Source organism: Seriola lalandi, unplaced genomic scaffold (assembly GCF_002814215.2).
Source record: "Seriola lalandi dorsalis isolate HSWRI2012SDOR001 ecotype SW California unplaced genomic scaffold, Sedor1 jcf7180002054182, whole genome shotgun sequence".
Lineage (NCBI taxonomy): Eukaryota > Metazoa > Chordata > Actinopteri > Carangiformes > Carangidae > Seriola > Seriola lalandi.
In genome coordinates, this window is record NW_019524735.1 from 217,997 (window position 1) to 238,010 (window position 20,014).

The following is a 20,014-nucleotide window of genomic DNA, read 5'->3' on the forward strand; positions in this document are numbered from 1 at the left end:
ATGCACAAGTCATTTGGGAGACATTTTATTGCTAATCAAAGCATCAGATCCACCTGTTTGCCGCAGGATATAATTGACCATTTTAGGAATCCCACTGAATTAAATTGGTTTGTGGGTGACTTGTTCTCGCTGTGGTTCTTTTTGCTACACACTCTTCACTCAGATTAAGGATTTTAATTGAGCTCAGTGTCCCAGCAGATTCGCTTCTAGCAATTCATTAATATGAAATGGAATGAATGCCGCCAGCGCTGGCCCAGTGGCCTCGATTTTATTCCCAACCGGCCTCTATGACACATGTGTGTTTTCTTTTAAGTCTGACTTACTTGTACTGTGCCACCAGAGTGAGAGAGAGTCGGGGCCTGTGTGTTTGTGTGTGTGTGTGTGTGTGTGTGTGTGTGTGTGTGTATTTGAGAGGAGAGGAAAGCAGCATATGTGCTACGAGAAAATGTGTCAGATACGAGGCAGGAAACCAGGTCGTCAGTTACCAATTCCAGCTGTGGCTGGAGTTAGGCAAGATGATCTGTGGGCTGCAGAAAACACACTGACGACTTTTTGCATTTTATACAATAAGTGATATGATTGAGTGACAGTTTTATTAAAAACACTTAACTCTTACAACTGAGTTTACAGCAGCAACAGATTTGCCACATCTTCCGTTAAAGTGCATTCTTAGTGTCTCGGGTGTAGTCTGTGCTCTGTCTTTAATTTATGCAATCTTTGACCACCACTGACATACATTTATGAGGCACACATTTCGAAATTCCTACCATTGTGTTTTTGTACTAAATGTGCAGAAAATAAGGACTGAAATAGGGTCCAGATCACAGCTCACTAACTAAGAGCTCCCTGGACATCATCAAGCTGTTTGCACAACCACTGGCCTCAAAACCCCTGACAAATGTCTCTCTAACATTAAATATTCATGACTAAGCTGCGATAAGAGTAAAAGTTAGGGGGAAAATCCCCCTTAGGCATTATTTAAGTGTAACTTAAAAGTCTTCATCGGGATTGTGTGAGGGTGGTTTCATCAAATTTGACTGAAAGCGCTGGCAAACATAAGCAAACAACCCCACAACTGTCATCACATTTTGTTTCAAATGTTGTTAAATCCTCACTACCCCTAATTTCTATTTTCAGTACCACTCACTTTCTTTTAGCTTGAAAGGTGCAAGTAACACATTTAGCCATGTTTTGGCAATTACAACGAGTGTAAGATACTGAACATATGGATTAACAACAGTGAAGTGAATTATGCAGCAGGAGTAAGGAGAAGTATTCAGATCCTGTACCAATACATACTTGCCTATCTAACTACTAGTTCTACTAAAAATGGCCCACAACTGTCATATAATTATATATTACATCATAAACAATGATTAATAATAGATTGTGTAAGCAGCATCATATTGTTGGAGCAGGTCAAGACAGAGCTAAATCTAAGGGGTTGTGAGATGATACATGGGGGAGGAAAGATAAAAAGTTGACACATTAAGTCAAGCTGGCCACTGCTGCTTTTTAAGCCTTTTGTCTGTGCATTTTGCATCTTTGGAGGACTTCAGTACTTTAAGCTTTAACTACACCTGAATGTCTCTGTAGCCTCGGAAAAGATAATCTTACTGACACGTAGCTCCAGTCATCCCATGCCAGCACTGTTGTGTTTTCCTATCAAAGAAACTGTTTTGAACCTACATCTAGTCAAAGGCTTGTGAATGATGAGCTAGTGAAAAACGAGCCTGTTACTTTGAACCAAACAGTGCTTTGTTTTATCTTCACTATATATACACTATTTATTGAGAAACTGGAAGTGAAATGATTTGGTGCAAACTTTGATGAGATGAGAGAATTTCAAAGTACTCTACTAAAGCAACCAATACTTTTCAATTTACTCAAACCCACTGAACACTTTAACCTTGTAAATTCTGTGGAAATCTGTCAACAGCACAGCTGCTCAGCGTTTAGGCCGACACTGACTGCTCTGTAAACGTGATGCTGATGTCCCTTTTATGTAAGAGGCAGAGAGAGAGGCAGAGAGAGAGAGAGAGAGAGAGAGAGAGAGCGAGATGGAAAGACAGACAGAGACATCAGAGATACAGAGAAAAAGAAAGACGTGGGTGTCAGGTTGAAATGAGATGTCAACACGCCGATAGCAATCTTCCCTGAATGCTGAATACTGTACACTTAGCCATAAACAGCATACCAGTGGTAACAATGCTTTGCTCCTGTGAATTCATTTACTAAACCCAGCCTTATAGGGAACAAATAAAGTCTCTCATTATGTTTTCTTCTTGGGTCTGTCTCTCCCTCTTCCTTTCTCCCCCTTGATTTCCCCCCTCTTTTCTTCTAATTTTCTCTCTACCATGCATCCATTCTTTCTATGCGTTTGCATAACATCTCCAGCGCTGCATTCACATTTAATTCACAGAGGTCCTGGGGGCGAACCGAAGCAGGTTTTAGACACAACTGCCAATCCACTTATCCACCCACCTATCGCTGACTGTAGAGCCTGACTGTGCCATGGAAACACACATTTTCCTGCATTTATGTGTTGTGTTTTCCTGTGGATGTATGTGGTGTGTAAATATATAGAGAAAAATCACATCAACATAACAACAATAAAGACCAGCCCATAGGGTCAACCATCGCTAACCATGCAGCAATAATGTCAGACATGAGGTACAGCATGTAGTGATTGGAAGCCTTTAAACTGCAGTGCGGACATGCATGGAAAAATAATGATAAATGTCGACACAAGCAGAGTCACATGCATGAATGCACCGACATAACTTGACAATCAGTGTCTGAAATTAATCATTTGGTTCAGTAGCCACAGCCTGGTAAACTAAAAATGAATACTGTCAAAATTAATTGCGGAATCAGTTGCTGAGCATTAATTTAAAACTTTTTTCACTCTCTCATACAATCAGTGAAGTTTGTAATTCATCATGGAGTTCAACCAAATTCAAAATTAAAAGAGAGCATTTGGAGGTATACCTCTCTCACACACACACGCACACACACGCACACACAGACGCATGCACACGCGCACACGCACACACACACACGCTTGTACCCAAACCCTCTCTGTTACATTTATCATTTTAATATTAAAAGGCTACTTTGCTGACCTTCAACTTTGATCTTATATTTCTATATATTTTTAATGGAGACAGTGTCAGACAGTTAGGATAAGGCTGACAGTATTCTATTATTTTCTTGTAAACAAATGAAATGAATGAAACGAATGAAACTGAATGAAGTGAACTGATCCTACTAACGAGCACTGTCTGTGTTGCCGAAGCCTGTGGTACATCTTATTCATCTGTAAACACTGACATGTGTCTTCAAATGACCTATTTCAAATGGCCATTGTTCTGTTGTAACAGAAAATATCACTTATAACTAAATACAATTCATAACACCTTCAACAATAACAGCAAAATGACACTTCAGTCCCAATAAAACAGCAGACACAGGCCTATTTACATGCCATAGTAGGAAAAGCACAGGTGTAACTAATAGCATTAACAATAGCTGCATTCAGTTTAGGTGAGTGTGGTCCAGGGTCGCTGTATTGTGTATGCTGGCTCACTGTCATAGCTCACTCAATGGAAATGAGCCATCATTAAAGTTATTAGCCACACCTGTTTATTTGCCCATCATGACCGCTTTGAAGAAGATCTATTAAGCATCCAGACAGATGGAGAACAGGACGTTTAGACACTACTGCTAATCCACAGTCAGAGTACTGTATGGCAGTGGTAGAAGAAATACCAAGTCCTAAATGTTCTTAGTTACTTTCCGTCACTTCCTCCAAAAACAGATCTCAGCATTATGTTTGGTGAGAAGTAGTTCAGGAATCTGTTGACAATGTTTAAAACAAACATTTCTCACTTTGTTGAAAATTCAGGTCGTGAGGGAGACCAGCTGCTATCACTCACCCACTGAGCACGACTATGAAGTCCATGACGTTCCAGCCGTTCCTCAGGTAGGAACCTTTATGGAAAACAAAACCAAGGGCCACCAGCTTGATCCCTGCCTCAAAGCAGAAGATCCCAATAAAGTAGGGCTCTGTCTTCTCCTGTGGGAATAATGTAGCATAATGTAATGTGTGAATAATAAAGGAGTAGAGTAGAATAGGGAAGCAGACTCTAGAGGGAAGGGTAGTTGAGTTGACAAAGTAAAATAAACTCTAGTCATGAACAAGGCCATAATGTTAAAACTATAACCTATAGGTTGTCTTTTGTGTATACAGGGTGCACACATAAAATCCAGTAATTACACATAGTCTACTGTATATACTATATTCCATTTACAAACAATCAAGGCTGCATGCACAGCAGGGGGTAGAAAACACACTGGCACAATGTCATGATAGCTCACATTTGGGGTAAACAGTGATGGGAAAAGTATTCCTTTAAAAGTAATGACACAACTTTTACTCCATTACAAGTAAAAGTCCTGCATTCAAAGGTTTACTTAACAAAAAGCTATTAGTTGCATAATATGTTTAAATAAAGGTAAAAGTAACAATTAAGACAATGACCCCATTCAGAGCGTTAATTTATCATATATCAGGTATATTACTGGAATATTATTACTGATTACTTTATGTGTACATGTAAAAAGCATTCAACATTGTCAAGAAAGAGTTTATTTTAACAACTTATAACTGTTTTAATCTACAACAATTATTAATAACATTTTAATCATATGTATTATATATAAAATCTTAATCTGAACAGTGGAAGTAATGATAACTGTACAATGCATGTGGTGGTGTGAAAAGTAGAATGTTTCCCCTGAAATGTAGTGGAGTGCTTTCGTATACCTCTATTTATGTCTATTCTTAACTTTTTACTCTCCTTTAGAAGGGTTTCTATTCTTTGAATTTGTATTTAAGTGCTTTTATTCTCTTTTTCTTTCTCTTTAAAAATGTTTTAATGCATTATGTAAAGCGCTTTGAATTGACTTTTGGTCAGAAATGTGTTACACAATTAAATAAACTTGCCTTGCCGAGAAGCATAAAGTATCATTAAATGAAAATACCTGAGAGGGGAAATCGTACGTCAAAACTATACTAAAGAACAGTACTGGAGTAAATGTATTTAGTTACTTTCCACCACTGGAGGTAAATTTGTATGTGGTATTTGTCCTCATGTACTCAACACTTAGTAACATAGTAAGAGTGTAAGTTTTCTTACCCTTAACATATATTTCTCCCTCACTCATTTTATACCACTTAATTAAAGTCCAGGGCTGTGACCAGATCACTACATGCTAAACACACAGTATGCACCCTTAACTTAACTGAAAGTGAGGTTTCCACTTGGGGATACTGACCATCTTCCAGCTTTTACTTTTAACATTTCCACAGTTTATGGCACAAAAAAAAAAAAAAAAAAAACTTCTCATGTTGATAGCTTCATAAACCCCCATCACTCTGGTCTGTTTCCTGCCCATTTGCATGAGTGATTTCATGATGACATTGCTCAAAAAACCTTTCTGTGTGATGTGGGATGTGAAAACAGATTTTGCCCTCACCAGTCTCTTTGCCATGGGGGTCTTGTCCTCTCCTGGGAGGTGCTGCTCCAAAGCCAGGACGACACAGTTGGCGGTGATAGTGGCCAGGATCATGTACTCAAATGGTGTAAAGGCCGTGAAGTTAAGGAAAGTACTTTTATCAAAACACAAGGACACAAGTGGCGCATAAAAACAAACAAATGGTATGCAGCAAACAACAACACTTCAAATGTCATCATTTTTTTTGGGAGATCAGTGTTACAAGGATGGAGCAATACACTGCACATCATTACACAAACAAGGCCCATACTATGATGCTGAAAAAAAGCAACATATTATGAGTTGACCAAGCTTTACATCTTCAATACACTAACATCAATAACTGTACATATACTGTACTTTTGTAATTGCAGAGATATTTCCAAAATACATGTGTGTCTGGTTCAGTGGAGAGGGAAAAAAACATAGATGGATGGATGATTAAATGACACGTGAATTATGGCATGGTTCATATTCTCTGGTACTGGAAGCAATCTGTTAGAGAGATTGCAGTATCCATGGCAACCTGCTTTTAAAAGTGCTTTTCATGAAGAGAAAAAGAGCAGGTAAGGGAGGGAAGGAGAGCGAAGTGAGCGAGTGAAGTCACCTTGGCCTGACTGGTCTAACTACACAAACTACAACAAATGGTTCTCAGAACTCCTTTCACTGCCTACAGCTGACAAAACAGCAGATTATACAGTATGAGATATACGTCAATTTACTAAGTCTTGCATGACAAACTCACATCTTACAAGTATTATCTCTTTGCTATTAAAAGGAAAGCAGCCAGGGTTTCTGTTTGAACTGTAACCCAGCACACAAGCAACATTCAACTGCAGTTTAAGCATGAAAATAAAAAACAGAAGCTATTTTTATGAATGTATCTTGTGTCTGAAAAATGTGAGAATTTTGTGGTTTAGATCATTGTACGTCAGTTTTGGGCTGTTGGATGACTCTGATACAGGGAAACTGATAAAGGTAATTTTACACTGATTAATATCATTTTATATACTAAGTGATTCATTGTGATTGCCTATAGAAACAATGCAAAAGCCTGTAGAAAACACAAAAATAATTTTGTTGCATAATGAAATGATGAATGTGCAAATACGAAAGCTGCAATCTCCAAATAAAATGTTCTAGAGCTAAAATTCTCTCAAATACCAAATCTGCTAATTCAAAATTTCCAGAATTGTATCATTAATCTACAAATGTCTGATTTAAACACGACTCTCATTTCATTGTTTGCAAGAAACTTGTTGCAGGACTAGTTTGTGCAGCTACAGCAATTTTCTTTATATGACTGCAAATAAAGAAAATAAATGTTTTCTGTGTTTCTCAGGAGTAATATTTACCTTCATCGATATTAGCGCAGCTGAAACAACTGTCTGTGTGTGCACATGCATTGACATGTGTGACCCAGCATGCACTGCGTGTGATGGTGACTATACGGGCCCCAACACTTGTATGTGTTTGTGACTTTCAGTCTCTTGGAGTTCCCATGAGGCAGCTGCTCCTTGTTATTAATTTTCCTGCCTTGAGTGAAATGGGGTCACTGACTCACAGAGGAGTGCTGACATGGGGGCCTTTGGGACCCACACTGACTCACATGGACAAGTCCACATTGTTGCCATTGAAAGCAGCGGAAGAGAGCTAAATTGGGAAACACTTAATAAATCTCATCCACTCTGTTACTTCCTGTTACCTGTTACAATGTACACCAGTCATCATACATGTTTTATCAATCAAGTAATTGCTGCAGATTTATCACACACAATTAGCTGGTTTAACTTGCAGGAACACTGGTATGGTCCACTAACTTAACTATGGTACAGAGACTTTGTTCCACATTGGGCATCAGAAGCCACAGCAACTACTAAACTTGTGGGAATTGTTACAACTCTCCAGTGTGTTTATGAGGCAACATACAATCAAACAAACGCCATTGCTATGAAATCAGATGAGTCTGTTTTTCATTTTCGGCATCAGAACATGAACACTATGTGCAAAAATCTGGGTCTCGCCCAGTCAATACTCTGACATGTGTTGCTTTTACAGCCCACGATTCACCATGGTACTACTGGCCAGCTCTCTCCCACATACCTCTGCCTCTATGATACCGACAGTCACATTACCGTGCTGCCAGTGGCCAGCTAGTCTTGACCACTAGCCCCACTCCCACACACCCACAGAGCCTGTGGTTAGGTAACAGTGGGAGACTGGCACGCTGCACTGGAGGGGGTGTAAGACAGGAGGAGCAGTGGGTAGATATGGCAACTGAGTGATGCTGTTGAAGTGATTATGCTATCAAAACATTTAAACATGCACAGGATTTATCAGGAAATCATTGCAAACATAAATTATGTAAATAAATTAGACAGTTGAACAAGTAACTCTGATGGATTATTATTATCTAGCACTGTAATGACTGAATATGATTGCACTATATGTCCACGTTACATGAATAAGCTGTGAACAATAACTTCCCTGATTATCTTTGTTAAATCTGTAAAAGTTCAGGAGAAAAGAAACTGTTGGCCGATGCTGCAGCGGGAAGCAGAGGAGCGCTGCCTGGTGGATTTGAACTGACACCTACTCATGGCCAGGTTCATATTCCAATGAGCACTAAGGCAGCAGAGATGTGCCTACATGCCTCCCCCACAGCGAGCAGAGCTGCTTCTAATGATCACCACATGCTAACTTTCCGTCTCCTGCCAGCACTGGAGCACATGGATAAACTAACCACAGAGAAACCAAACCAGGGTTAGTTACTTAGCAGAATTATGAAGAGGTTAAATTCGGGTACTTATTAAAGGGCTAATTTTCAATCTGGTGATTTAACTAAGAGCTGGAAATCATGGAGTGGGTTATGCAGATAAACAGTGAGTGATAAGTGTACAAGGAGGATTAAAGGTAGCTGCCTACAGGAGGGACCCTGAAAATGATTAGAAGTCATGCAAAACACATTCACAGCAATGGGGGTGCACTTCAGATTGCACTTTAGGCACTTTTCAGACATGAGGAGTAAATATGAGTTGTATTTTTAAGCTGCAGCTGCTCACATGCTTCCTGTCGCTGTCCATGGTGCTGAACTGCCTACCACACACTTTCTCTATGACAAACTACCAGGACAGCACTGACAAGTTTAAACATAGCTTTTTCATGGAAGGATATGGCCATTCAATGATCCTCTTTGCGTATTTCCTAATGATGTTGTCCTCCGCGAATATGAAGAGCGACCTGTTGACGGTGAGGCAGTTCTGCCGGTGTGGGACGGGGTTGTACAGAGCCATGGTCCGGGCCCGCTGCGCCTTAGCTTGTTTCATGGAAGCGGTCAGTCCAGCCGCGGCGGCCGCCGCCGCGTCCTGCCCGTCCCCACCTCGCTCCAAGTCCCCATCCCCGGAGTCCACCGTGCTGGGAGCGGACTCGTCTCCAAACCGAGCCATTCTACAAAGAGATGAGGAGACGGTCCGCTTTAGAGTATTTTACTACAGGAATGTGAAGTGGAGCTGAGCGAAAAATGATCCACCTTCAATCCACTGGCAGCTTTTCGAGCACCAAGATTCCCCCCAAAAAAGTTGCAAATTCCTATCACTCCATATCCACAAGAAAAAAAAACAAAAAAACAAAGGATTATATCATTCAGCTGGCTTCTATTTTAGGAAAAATCATCCATTTATTTACTGACGTTTCAGACGCACAGACTGCAAACACTCAGCATCTCTTTTATCCCATCTGTTTAACAGCGCGTTACAATCGGCTCTGGACAACTTTTAATCGGTGCGCGTCTCTAAACTCAGGCAGCGAAAGAGGAAAAAAAAAAAAGATCCACCGATTTTACACCTTGCAATTTTCTACCAACATCCAAGCTCGTTTCGATCTGACAAACCGGCAGCTGCGTGAACAGAAACTACTGTGCGCTCATCAGATGGAGAGATCCGTGGGAAGTCTTCGCAAACTTCACGCATCTTCTCCACCAGGTGAACTTGACAAAAGGAGGGTCTCATTTGTTTAACGCGTCTACGCCTGATTTTACAAAAAAAAGAAAAAAAAGCACGAACTTCCTCTCTAATCAGTCGAAAATGGAGCAAGAGAGTTGCTTGAATGGCTATAGATCTTACAATCTCATCACCTGCTGGGAAATTATAACGCAGTCAGGAGCGCACGAGCACCGGCAGCCCCCCTCCCACAGTAACATTTCATGATGGCTATTTCAAAATTCATGTGAATGAAAGCTGGCAGAGAGGAGGGACATATATTTTGTTACCATAGCAATTAGTTTGCTGCATGAACAAAAACATTTTCCTCAAAAGTAAAAAACAAAAACAGAAGAAGCCTATATACAGTATGCTGTGTGGGTATGTGGTTCAAAAACCAATTATGTAAAGATGTTTGTGGGTGCTGTGGCAAGAGAAGGGGGTGTGAAAATACATTTAACACTAAATAGTAGGAGCAGAGACAAGGTGCAGAAAAGGGCAACAAGTGTGTGGAGAAGGCAAGCAAGTCAAAGACATTACCTATAGAGAAGCTCTTTATATATGAGCTTTCCCCCATTGAAGAGCTTTCACTATTTGATAGTTAGGCAGCATTGTCATATTTTCTTTAATGGAAACAGACTTGTACTATTAAAACATTTAAAAACTAGGCCATTGTGCTAATATTGGAGTAAAAGTCAGGAGTAAAAATAGAGCATGAAATAGATCTTAGGGCTGCTCCCTTTTTGAGGGAGAGGAGAAGAAAGCAGGGTCTTTTTCACACTCAGTGACACAAGTGAGACCTCATTAGGCAACTGGGCTCCCTCGCTCCATCTGCTGCTCTCCTCCCCTCCCCACTGTTTCCTGAAGATGACCACCACTTCAGCCCCCACAAACATGGTATCATTCAGGCGAGTGGGGGCTAGTTTTAATGCCTGAAGTTGCTGTTTGTCACAATTAAACTAAACAAAACAAAACAAAAAAAGAAAAAGAAAAAAAGAATCAGCCACAGCATCAGTCCACTGGAAATCCTGACACAGAAATATCACTGCCTGGATGCCGACTGGCAGACTCCGCTGTGTTAGCAGCACAGCGCAGGTATCACAGACGGGCAGCGGGCGAGGGCTCAGACAAGGGATTGTGAAAGCAAGCCAAGAGAGAGTGACAAATTTATGCTTGGCAAACAAGTCGGAATCTGGGGGAGACGGGGAAAAAAATCGATTTAACAGGATCTATGAATAAGTCCCTAACAGAGCTTCAGAAACTCAGCCATGACTCTGTTACCTCCTCTTCCTAATCTGCATGAAGCAGGCGGGCGTGTCACTTCATGCAAAGCAGGAGAGCAACACAAGGCTACACTGACCTATTGAGTGGCAAATGTAAAAATAGCAGAAGAATAATAAGTAGCATGTAATATGTGCAGTTTTGTGATAGTTAATGAACTATACTTAAAGTATGTGTTCAGTATATGAGCATATCTCACTTTCATCTCCACTTTCTCCTAAAAATGTCTTACACAAGCACGCATCACAATAAAAAAAATCATCTACTTGTGTGTTGCCCAACAAAAATATTTGTCCATCTCTGCAAACAGCACATATCTATCTGTGTCTGTGTGTGTGTGTCTCTAGCTCTCTCTTTGCTGTTGTTTCCATAGCGACATAGCTCTCTTGAATTCCTGCTTCGTTCTTTTCATTTCTGCCAACAAAAGCCATGTTGCACAATAGAGCAACCTCTTCCTACAGAAATCTGTTTCTCCCGACACACACACACACACACACACACACGCGCACACACACACACACACACACACACACACACGCACACACACGCACACATCTCCCTCCCTCCTTACGCTGCATCAAGGTCATTGGATGTCTTCAAGGAGGAAACAGACAGACGAGTGTATAGCAGCATCACTACACTGATGATCTATTGTGCTGCATAGATGACCAGATGTAGTCTGTTTTGAGAGTGTTTGGCATTTGTTCTGCTTTTCTCTCGCAGCCTACTCAAAGGCTTCTGAAAATAGCTGTGTAAACTGTTAGCGGAAACAGCAGAGAGGTTCATATCAATTTGCCCGGGCCTAACCAAACTTTGAATGAGCTGAAATTGCACAGAAAGCGCCATGATTAGCCGATAAAGATGTACAAGCGACGTACTTCTATGAAAAAACAGCTGTGATACGGAGAGCACAGCAGCCTGCGGAGCATTTTTATGTCCACACTCACGGCAAAAAAACATCTTTAGAAACACTGTATAGGGGAAGATAGATGAAGCGAGGCTGCAGGTGACACGCACTGTGAGTTAAAACGTTAATGGGTGTACTTTGTGCCAGAACTCTGAAGAGCATTTATATAATTGCAGACAGGCTTTCACCCAACATTGACTGGAGTGGTTTTAGCATTTTATTTTTCTCTCTGTTCCCTAGCAACAGACATCCTCTAGTACTGAGTTATGTCAGTTTGATTCGACCAATAACCGCTGCTTATATCATCGCAGATTGGTGTGACATGGTGCCAGTTCACCTTGAAACATATTTACATCATAGTTATGGCTTCAGAGAAACGGTCCAAAACTGCACATCAGCACCAAACAGGCTCAAAATCTTAGGTATCTATTGATGAACCTCAAGAAAAGTTTAAGCATGAGAAAAAAAAAACTGTCTCACGCTCAATTATACAGAAATACCAGATCACTAATTGGTTTTTCTGAACATCCACTTAAAGTCTAATAAACATCATTAATATTGAATTTGTCCTCAAAACCATTTAGCATTTTTCAGGCAAACTCAACAATCTCCAAACTCTACTGCTTAACTGTAAAGGCATTATACAGTATGCTACCTCCCAGCTGCTCTCCTACTTTGATTCCCTAGCATCCCCTAATGGACAAATAACCACAATGCATGTACAGTAGTGTTCTGAAATCAATGTTTAGTCCTACTTCTCTGTACATTTTTTCTCATTTCCTGCTTACTATGTGCTGCAGCTGCTCATTCTGACAACGCTTACAGGCTGAAAATAAAACAACGTATTAGATTAGCTGTGTATATGTGTTTCTGTACATGTGAGAAAAAAGATTGAAATCATGAGAGAATGACAGTAAAGTGGACATGGAGTGGGTGGTGAAGGTACAGCAAAAGTAAAGAGAAATCAGAGGATGGAGGAAGGAAGAAGAGGAGGAGGAGGAGGAAAGGGGCTTGTTGGTGGGTTGGGGGTTACACTGATGGAGTGCCACTCCACATTCGAGTGGTGGGAAGCAGATAATCAGAGCGATGTGGCTCCAGAGTTCAAAAGTTCACAGGCAAGCACCCTCAGCTCCGCCATTAATAACGCTATCCAGCATCTGATTACAGTAAACGATGTTACACAAAAAAAAACAAAAAAAAAACGTCAGATCAACTGATGAAAGCAGTGCGAACTGATTTGGTGATTCATTGGTGGAACTATAACAATGCTTGCAACAAAGGCCTCTGCATACGTATTGCTAATATGGAGCACCCTTTGAAATAAGCACTTTGTAGCTAAGCAACCAAACAACAATAATAGGTGTACTAATACTTTATACTGTAAAGGCTAATCATTTGAACCCTTGTGCTTTCAATACTCCCCTTAAATACACCCCATGTGGCGTTTTTGACCGTTAGCAGCATGATGTAACAGCGCTTTCAAGTGTGTGGCCCCGTTTTGTTTTGCACGTGTGTGCTTATGAGTGATGTGATAAACACATGGTTTCACAACGTTACATCGATCGACTGATGGCGGCAGTAACATGCCATGAATTGTAGCAATGTGCCGAGAAATGCAACGGAGAAGAAGACTGCCAACAAGTGAACATGGGTGTAAAAATGTAGGTTACAAATTCAATACGTTACACAAGTTTTGTGTATGTCACTGACTCTCCTTTTAGCTCTGTTTTGGTCTCCACCAGCTCCTGAGGGAAGTGTCTGTCTCTTTGCCTGCTAAATGTGCCACTGTGTTCACCAGCTAGCTGCTATCTGTGTCTGCAGTTGGGAGCCGGGCAGGAAGCATACAGTGGCTTTAACAGAAATTTTTAGCGACAAACACTACTGCTGCATCGGGAAATGAGACAGATGGAAGCAGCGCAGACTGAAACAAAAAGTTTGTGACTCTAAAACCAAAAAAAAAAAAAAAAAACTTAGCTGTGGATTTGTCACTGTGAAAGACACCTTTCAGGTTTAAGGAAAACAGTAATGTCCTTTATGTATTCAGTATCTGCTCATTATAGATACAGTATGTAACACGCCTACAGGCCATTTTTGCAGCAGGGGGTTTGACATCATAGCAGGAACAGCACAGGTGTCAGCAGTAACATCAATGTTGGCTGCCGTCCATTTCCAGTTCAACAGCCCTGGTGTTATGCATGGTTGAATCACTTGTAAGGCTTACACTTAGAGACACTTAGATGGAACAGAGCCATCAGTAATGTTTACACCTGTGTTTTTCCTACTATGATAAGTCAAAGTGTCTGCCCTGGAAAAAATGTCTGTTTACTGAAAAATCTAAATCAATACCATTTTTTAAGAATGACATTTGTGGCTTTGTGTCGGGCTTTTGTAATGATGGACTCACCAAACTGTTTCAACAGGTTGAAAGGGTTATACTGCATACACAGTGAAGCATGTGCGTTCTTTTACCCTGGTGCTTTCATCCTCCTCCATGGAGATTTATCATCTTTACACGTACAATTTAAAAGGAATCCTTTGCCTCTGAATCTCTTTTATACTTACTCCCACTCCTTCCTGCGGGCCTGCGGCGTGCTCTGGATTTTATGTGCCTGGTGAGCCATGATGATATCCTTCTGCTCCACAAGTCCCCCACGCCGTCGCAGCATACAGTGGGGGCTTAGAGACCCCGAACCCTGATCAGACGAGCCCTCGTCTCGACCATAAGGCACATCAAAGCTGGCTGCCCGAGGTGGCAGGCCCAGGTACTCAGGGACGGCATGAGGGACCTGCAGAGAGCAGGAGCGAGCTCCTTGAGCGAGGCATTGACGCGCAGCGATGCTGGGCATTCTCCAGGCCTCAGGCTCGGGGAGGGACAGGGACGACTGGATATGTGTTTCTCTTGCTGGACCACAGCTGGATGGAGAGTGGAGGTTGGGTGGGAGGGAGAGGGAGAGGGACTGGTCTGAACTGGTGAGCATCTCGACAGAGGTCAGTCGTTGGTGGTTTCAGCATAATGCTACAAATGGGAAAAAAGGAGAGAACACAAAATGAGTTCAGTGATAGGTGGCAAAAGCATAATTCATGAAACACTCAAAAAAAAATGATTTGTGTTCCACGGACAATGTATCATAATAACTTGTTCCCCTGACTTTTTTAAGGTTGACATTTTTGTCTTTTGTGAAATGTTTCAACAACTGTTGGATGGATCGTCGTGAAATTGTGTCAAGACATTCAAGCTCCCCAGAGGTTGAATTCTACCGACACTGGTGAATCTATGACTTTGCAGTCAGTATCACCAGCAGCATCGACTTCACTGTGTCTTTAAATGGGAAACATTTTAACTGCATATAAGCATTGTCATTGTGAGAACATTAGCATGTTAATGTTAGCATAGCACAGCTTCACAGACCATGTTATGGGAATATGGATGAGAAACATGTAGTGCATATACTGACGGTTCCACGAACAAAAAACGCATTCTACTACAAATTCAGTGAGCACCACCATTTGTCTGGGCTTTTTCTAAATAATCTCCTCAGCCAGTGAGATCTTTGATACCAGCAGTGCATGATTAGATGAACAAATGCTTTGAACCAACAGCCATGCAGAAATAGTACATGTCATCGTACTGGTGGGCGGATAAGACTTTGTACAGAAAGCTGGTTCTAGTAAAAGTGATAAGGAGACGTCTGAAGAGGAGGGTTTTTTAATATCTCAATTCAGTCATATGCTTTGTTTCCAGAATACGGAACTCAACATTTAAAACGAGTTAAACCTTTATGCTGCTGCCGCCATTGTCCAGTTGAGCATGTATGTGTAACTGAGATAGATAAATATGGGGAAGATGAGGTGGCAAGGCTGAAAAACAGCAAGTTTGAGGCGAGCCAGTGAGAGACAGACAAAACAAGGCTGTTTCCACTGAGCTGCAGCCGAAAAGGAAGATGACTGAGTGTGGGAGAGCTGAAGCAAAGGCACAGTGAGTCACTCATCAGCGGCAGGGCTCCTCAGACATGAACTGGACACAGTCTGAGTTGAGCTCTGCCCTCAAACGCAGAACAGCACCCGTCTGAAAGCCTGGAGAGGGTACAAGGTCAGCGCACACATTTACACGGGTGGTTTGATCGCAGCTTTATGCTGCTGATGGGCGGGCTGCCTCTGATTTTTAGCACAGCCGTGCAAGTTCAAAAGATATGTGATACCTTGTATTATCTGTCAGTTTTGCAGCCAGAGCTGTGGGGAAATTAAATGTCAAGGCACTTGTATCAACAGGCACACACTGAAAAAGCAGCAGGAGCAACAAACTCGAATGATATGCAGGGAAGGATCCATGACGTTTAGGTTACTTATTTAAACAAAAATGAAATTAATCATGAATGCCAGCACTGATAAGGTTGCTTTATAGATAAGAGCATCAATAAGCCTACAGCAGCGTGCCTACTGCTGCAGGAAGCGTCCACCTTATCTCTATAATTCATTAAAGTTAAAACACTTGCGTGAAGATGCTATTTTATTTGAAATTCCTCCTATCTACAGCTCCTGGCTGTGATCTCCTTCGCTTTAATTAGTGCAACTACTGTAGACTCACTGGAACAACAGGCGGCCCCCTCGTCTAATTTGTGCACGTCAGCTGCAGGTCGGCAGTCGTTTTAGAAATACATTAAGTAGCCTGTTAACAGGTATTGCTAATGAGGTTTCTTCATTCTTCTGGAGTTAAGTGCATGATGCACAAGCAAGTGAAGAAAGAAAAGAAAAAAAACACGCAGCAGCAGTCACAACAAGTAGAGACAGATGATTAAGATGCTAAAAATGTTCACTGGAGGAAGAGGGGATTAATGCAGCGCCCGCGACAGGAAGCGACAATATCAATTAACTAATGAAATGATTAATGAATTTGACAGCTTTACCTCGAGGTGACGCGCGTTCCTTCATCGTCACAGAGCCCCGATCAGGTGGATCCTGAATTCAGCCCTCTCACTCCGTCCAAGTTTGGTGGTTTGAGGATGATTTCGCGAGGATTCCTTGAGGGATGATTACCGCTGTACGGCTATAAATACTGCGGGGTGGCTGGGAGCCAGGGGAGTGTAGATCACATGAACGTAAACAGCCATGGGGACACGGAGCGAGGCATGGAAATAATCCCAGTCATCTTCACTAGCAGGCTGCCGTGCAATGAGTCACTTTGTGTTGGTTCACACTGAATTGGCCGTTTGTCTTCAAACTTCATGTAAAGAGTGGATTCAGATTGTGCAGTGTGCGGGAAGTTCTGTACCTGGCCGGAGATGAAATGAGTTTAAGTGAAGCAGGTGGATGCAACAGGTCTGCAGCAGCACGTTGTTCATTTGAAACGGTGCTCTGGTGGTGTGATGCACAGACTCAGACGCATTAACCACTAGATGGTGGACTAAAGCCACATAACCTGACACACGGCAGGTTCAGTGGAGAAGGGTGTGCACTGAGATTAAAGGCGGTCAAAGCCCTGCCAGAGAAAACAATGTGGGGTTTACCCCCACCTCTATCCTCACACCCTATTCCATTCTTAGCTATAACAGTGTTACTCTTTTCTGCAGGGTCTTTCTAAGGTGTATCTAAGAGCAAAAACAGGGCCGGCCAAAGCCTTTTTGGGGACCGAAATATTTGTTTGACCCCCTCAACCCCCAAAATAAATAAATAAGCAGTGGTGACAGAAATATTCAGAACATTTAGGCTTTGTCCAAAAAAATCACTCACTACTCCCTATATAGTCCATTATATAGGGAGTATGCCATTTTGTAGAGGCGATAACCAAGCAATATAGACCATCATGCATCGTGCTGAAAGACAGAAACAGTGTCTGAAAGTGTTTATTAATTTTCTAGCTAAATATAGTCCTCTACATAGAACTCCCTGGATAGTGAGTAGGGAGTAGTGAGTGAGTGATTTTGGACACAACCTTACTTAAATTAGCTATAATTTGAAAACAGTGTCACAGTGTGAAAGGGATATTGCTCATAGTGATGAATATAATAAGAGGTGCTATCAAATCAATGTACTTATAATATCCAAAGTAAAAACACAACACGGCTGATGACAAAGCCTACTCGGCTTTTATATATTACCAAACGAATTGCCTGCCATATAAAAGGAAAGCATTAAATAGCGTTAAAATCTCACTTTAATACCGTGACAACATTTAGCTTGCTTTAAATTGTGCTGTGACTGACATGTTTTCCCCTGGGGGCTTACCATAGCTGTGTGCGCTCGCTGATGCCACCATTCAATACTACAAACCCATAGGAACTGTACAAACTCGACTTTACTCAGCTGCTGCTGATACCAGCTCTCACGCTGGCTGCCATCCACACTTCTGCTACATGCTGAACGGCAGCCTGTACGCCAAGGAATGCCAAAGAGACTGCTTAGGAGCTTCGGGCCTCTCCGGATTCCTTCATGTACGGGAGTCAGACAGCAGAGCAGTAGGCTACTTTTGTTAGTCTGTAAGCCTGTGGACATTACTCCTGATTCCTGCTGTTATTTTTTACTTTTGCTACTGACATTATACAACATACAAGTTGGTAGAGTTTTGTCTATTTACTGTAAAAAAAATAAATAAATAAATAAATAAAAATACACACATAGCACGAGCACACAGTTGATTAAGTAAAAACTTATTGATTTCATAAGTTATCGGCTTTATGTAGCCTGCTGCTTAATATTTTTAGAGGAGGATAATGAAATATATTGTTTTACTTTCACGCCATATCTCAAGCACAGGTTAGTGTGCTTCAAATGCTCAATACATTTTGATCATCATTATAGATCAACATGATGTCCAATTGGTTGACTGACAGAAAATTCATTGGCAACTATTTTGATAATTGTTTAAGTTATTTTTCATGCAACAATGCCAAACATTTCATGGATTCGGCTTCTCAAATGTGAGGATTTCCTGCTTTTCATTGCATTTTATTTTAATAAATCTTAAAATGTCAGATATTTTTGATTCAACTGTGAGGTAATTTTGGAAGCTCTGGTTTGCAGAGCTGTTCAACTGTATTGCATCACATTATAACTTTACAACCGTCATCACGGAGGATTTAATGCAAACTTGTTGCATTATACTACATTAGTTTTAGATAGGTGTACCTAATAAACTGGCAACTGAGTGTATACCCTTAGCAGGAGTAGATCCAATGTACAGGGTAGAGGATAATGCAAATTTAGATGTTTTTTCATAACACTCAAAAAAAACATGTGACTCAGACAAACATACTTTATATTGAAACTGATGAATAAATAGTTGCTATTTTGTTAGGGTTAGGGTTATTGATTCCAGCACTAAATAGATGATACATATATTTCACCAAAGTCATGCTGTCAGTTTGATATATATCTTTAGTTTTTGTTAAGGAAACATAAATTGGATAAGAATTATTTAAACCCTTCCCCGGATGCAGAAAGTGTGTCTTGTGTCTGTACTATTCTAAAACTAGAGCCAAGGACAGAAGGTACTTTTTCTGTGATTAAAACATAGCCACGACGGTCCGTGTAGTTAATTAAAAGGTCAGCCGTGTTCATTTTAACCAATCCTGTTATTCCCTGAGCTGAGGACGAGGTGTTAGCTGTGGGACTGAGAGCAGTGCAGAAACCATCTGCTGCCACCAGCACTGAAGGGTAAATGAAGACTTCAAATCCTCAAATGCTACACGCTCACGTTCAATCTGTATTTCTTTGTCTAAACCTCTTAATTTTTGTGGGACGGCTTTATCTTTGTCTTAATCAGGATTATCTTATTCTTTCATCGCCAACAGTCCCCTCAAGTAGCATGTTTTTTAGTGATAAAGTGTAGTCAACACTGACCAGAGGAAGCATTCAGATATCTATTGACTGCAGCATCTCAGTAGCTGTTGTAAGACATGTCTCCGAGGATTATGTGACATGAAGAACACTGAGTAGTTTCTAGTGTCCTGATACCATATTGTGTGAATTAGATATGGATTTATGTAATCTAGCAGAATCATCTCTGTGAGAAAATAATTGCTGTCTTATCCTCTAGGCACATGGCCAAGTGGATGCATGGAGTGCAGACGCCAAGCACAGCAAAAGAAAAAAAGAAAAAACATCAGAATAAACCATCAGGTGTATGAATGTATTGGGGGACGTGCATGCTGTTCAGTGCATGAGACAGTTGGTAGTAAATGGTTGGCAAATCAAATTTGGTCTGGCATGAGAAGCTGCCCTGCAGGTAAACATCAGATTCGCTTTGTACGCTTGCTGCTGCACATTTTACAGATTCCTGCGTGGTGCAATGTTT

At 41.2% G+C, this 20,014-nt stretch overlaps 1 protein-coding gene across 1 annotated transcript in view; it reads right to left on the minus strand.

The window, feature by feature from the left end:
* Positions 1 to 14,717, minus strand: part of LOC111653282 (voltage-dependent R-type calcium channel subunit alpha-1E-like) — a 51,143-nt gene extending 36,426 nt beyond the window's left edge. Inside the window, exons 1-4 of the mRNA XM_023403799.2 lie at positions 14,287 to 14,717; positions 8,734 to 9,006; positions 5,542 to 5,647; positions 3,939 to 4,078 (exon numbers count right to left, since the gene is read on the minus strand). Of these exons, the coding sequence (XP_023259567.2) occupies positions 3,939 to 4,078; positions 5,542 to 5,647; positions 8,734 to 9,006; positions 14,287 to 14,702 (935 nt within the window). The 5' untranslated portion in view covers positions 14,703 to 14,717. The remainder of the gene's footprint in view (positions 1 to 3,938; positions 4,079 to 5,541; positions 5,648 to 8,733; positions 9,007 to 14,286) is intronic.
* Positions 14,718 to 20,014: the final 5,297 nt, after the last annotated feature.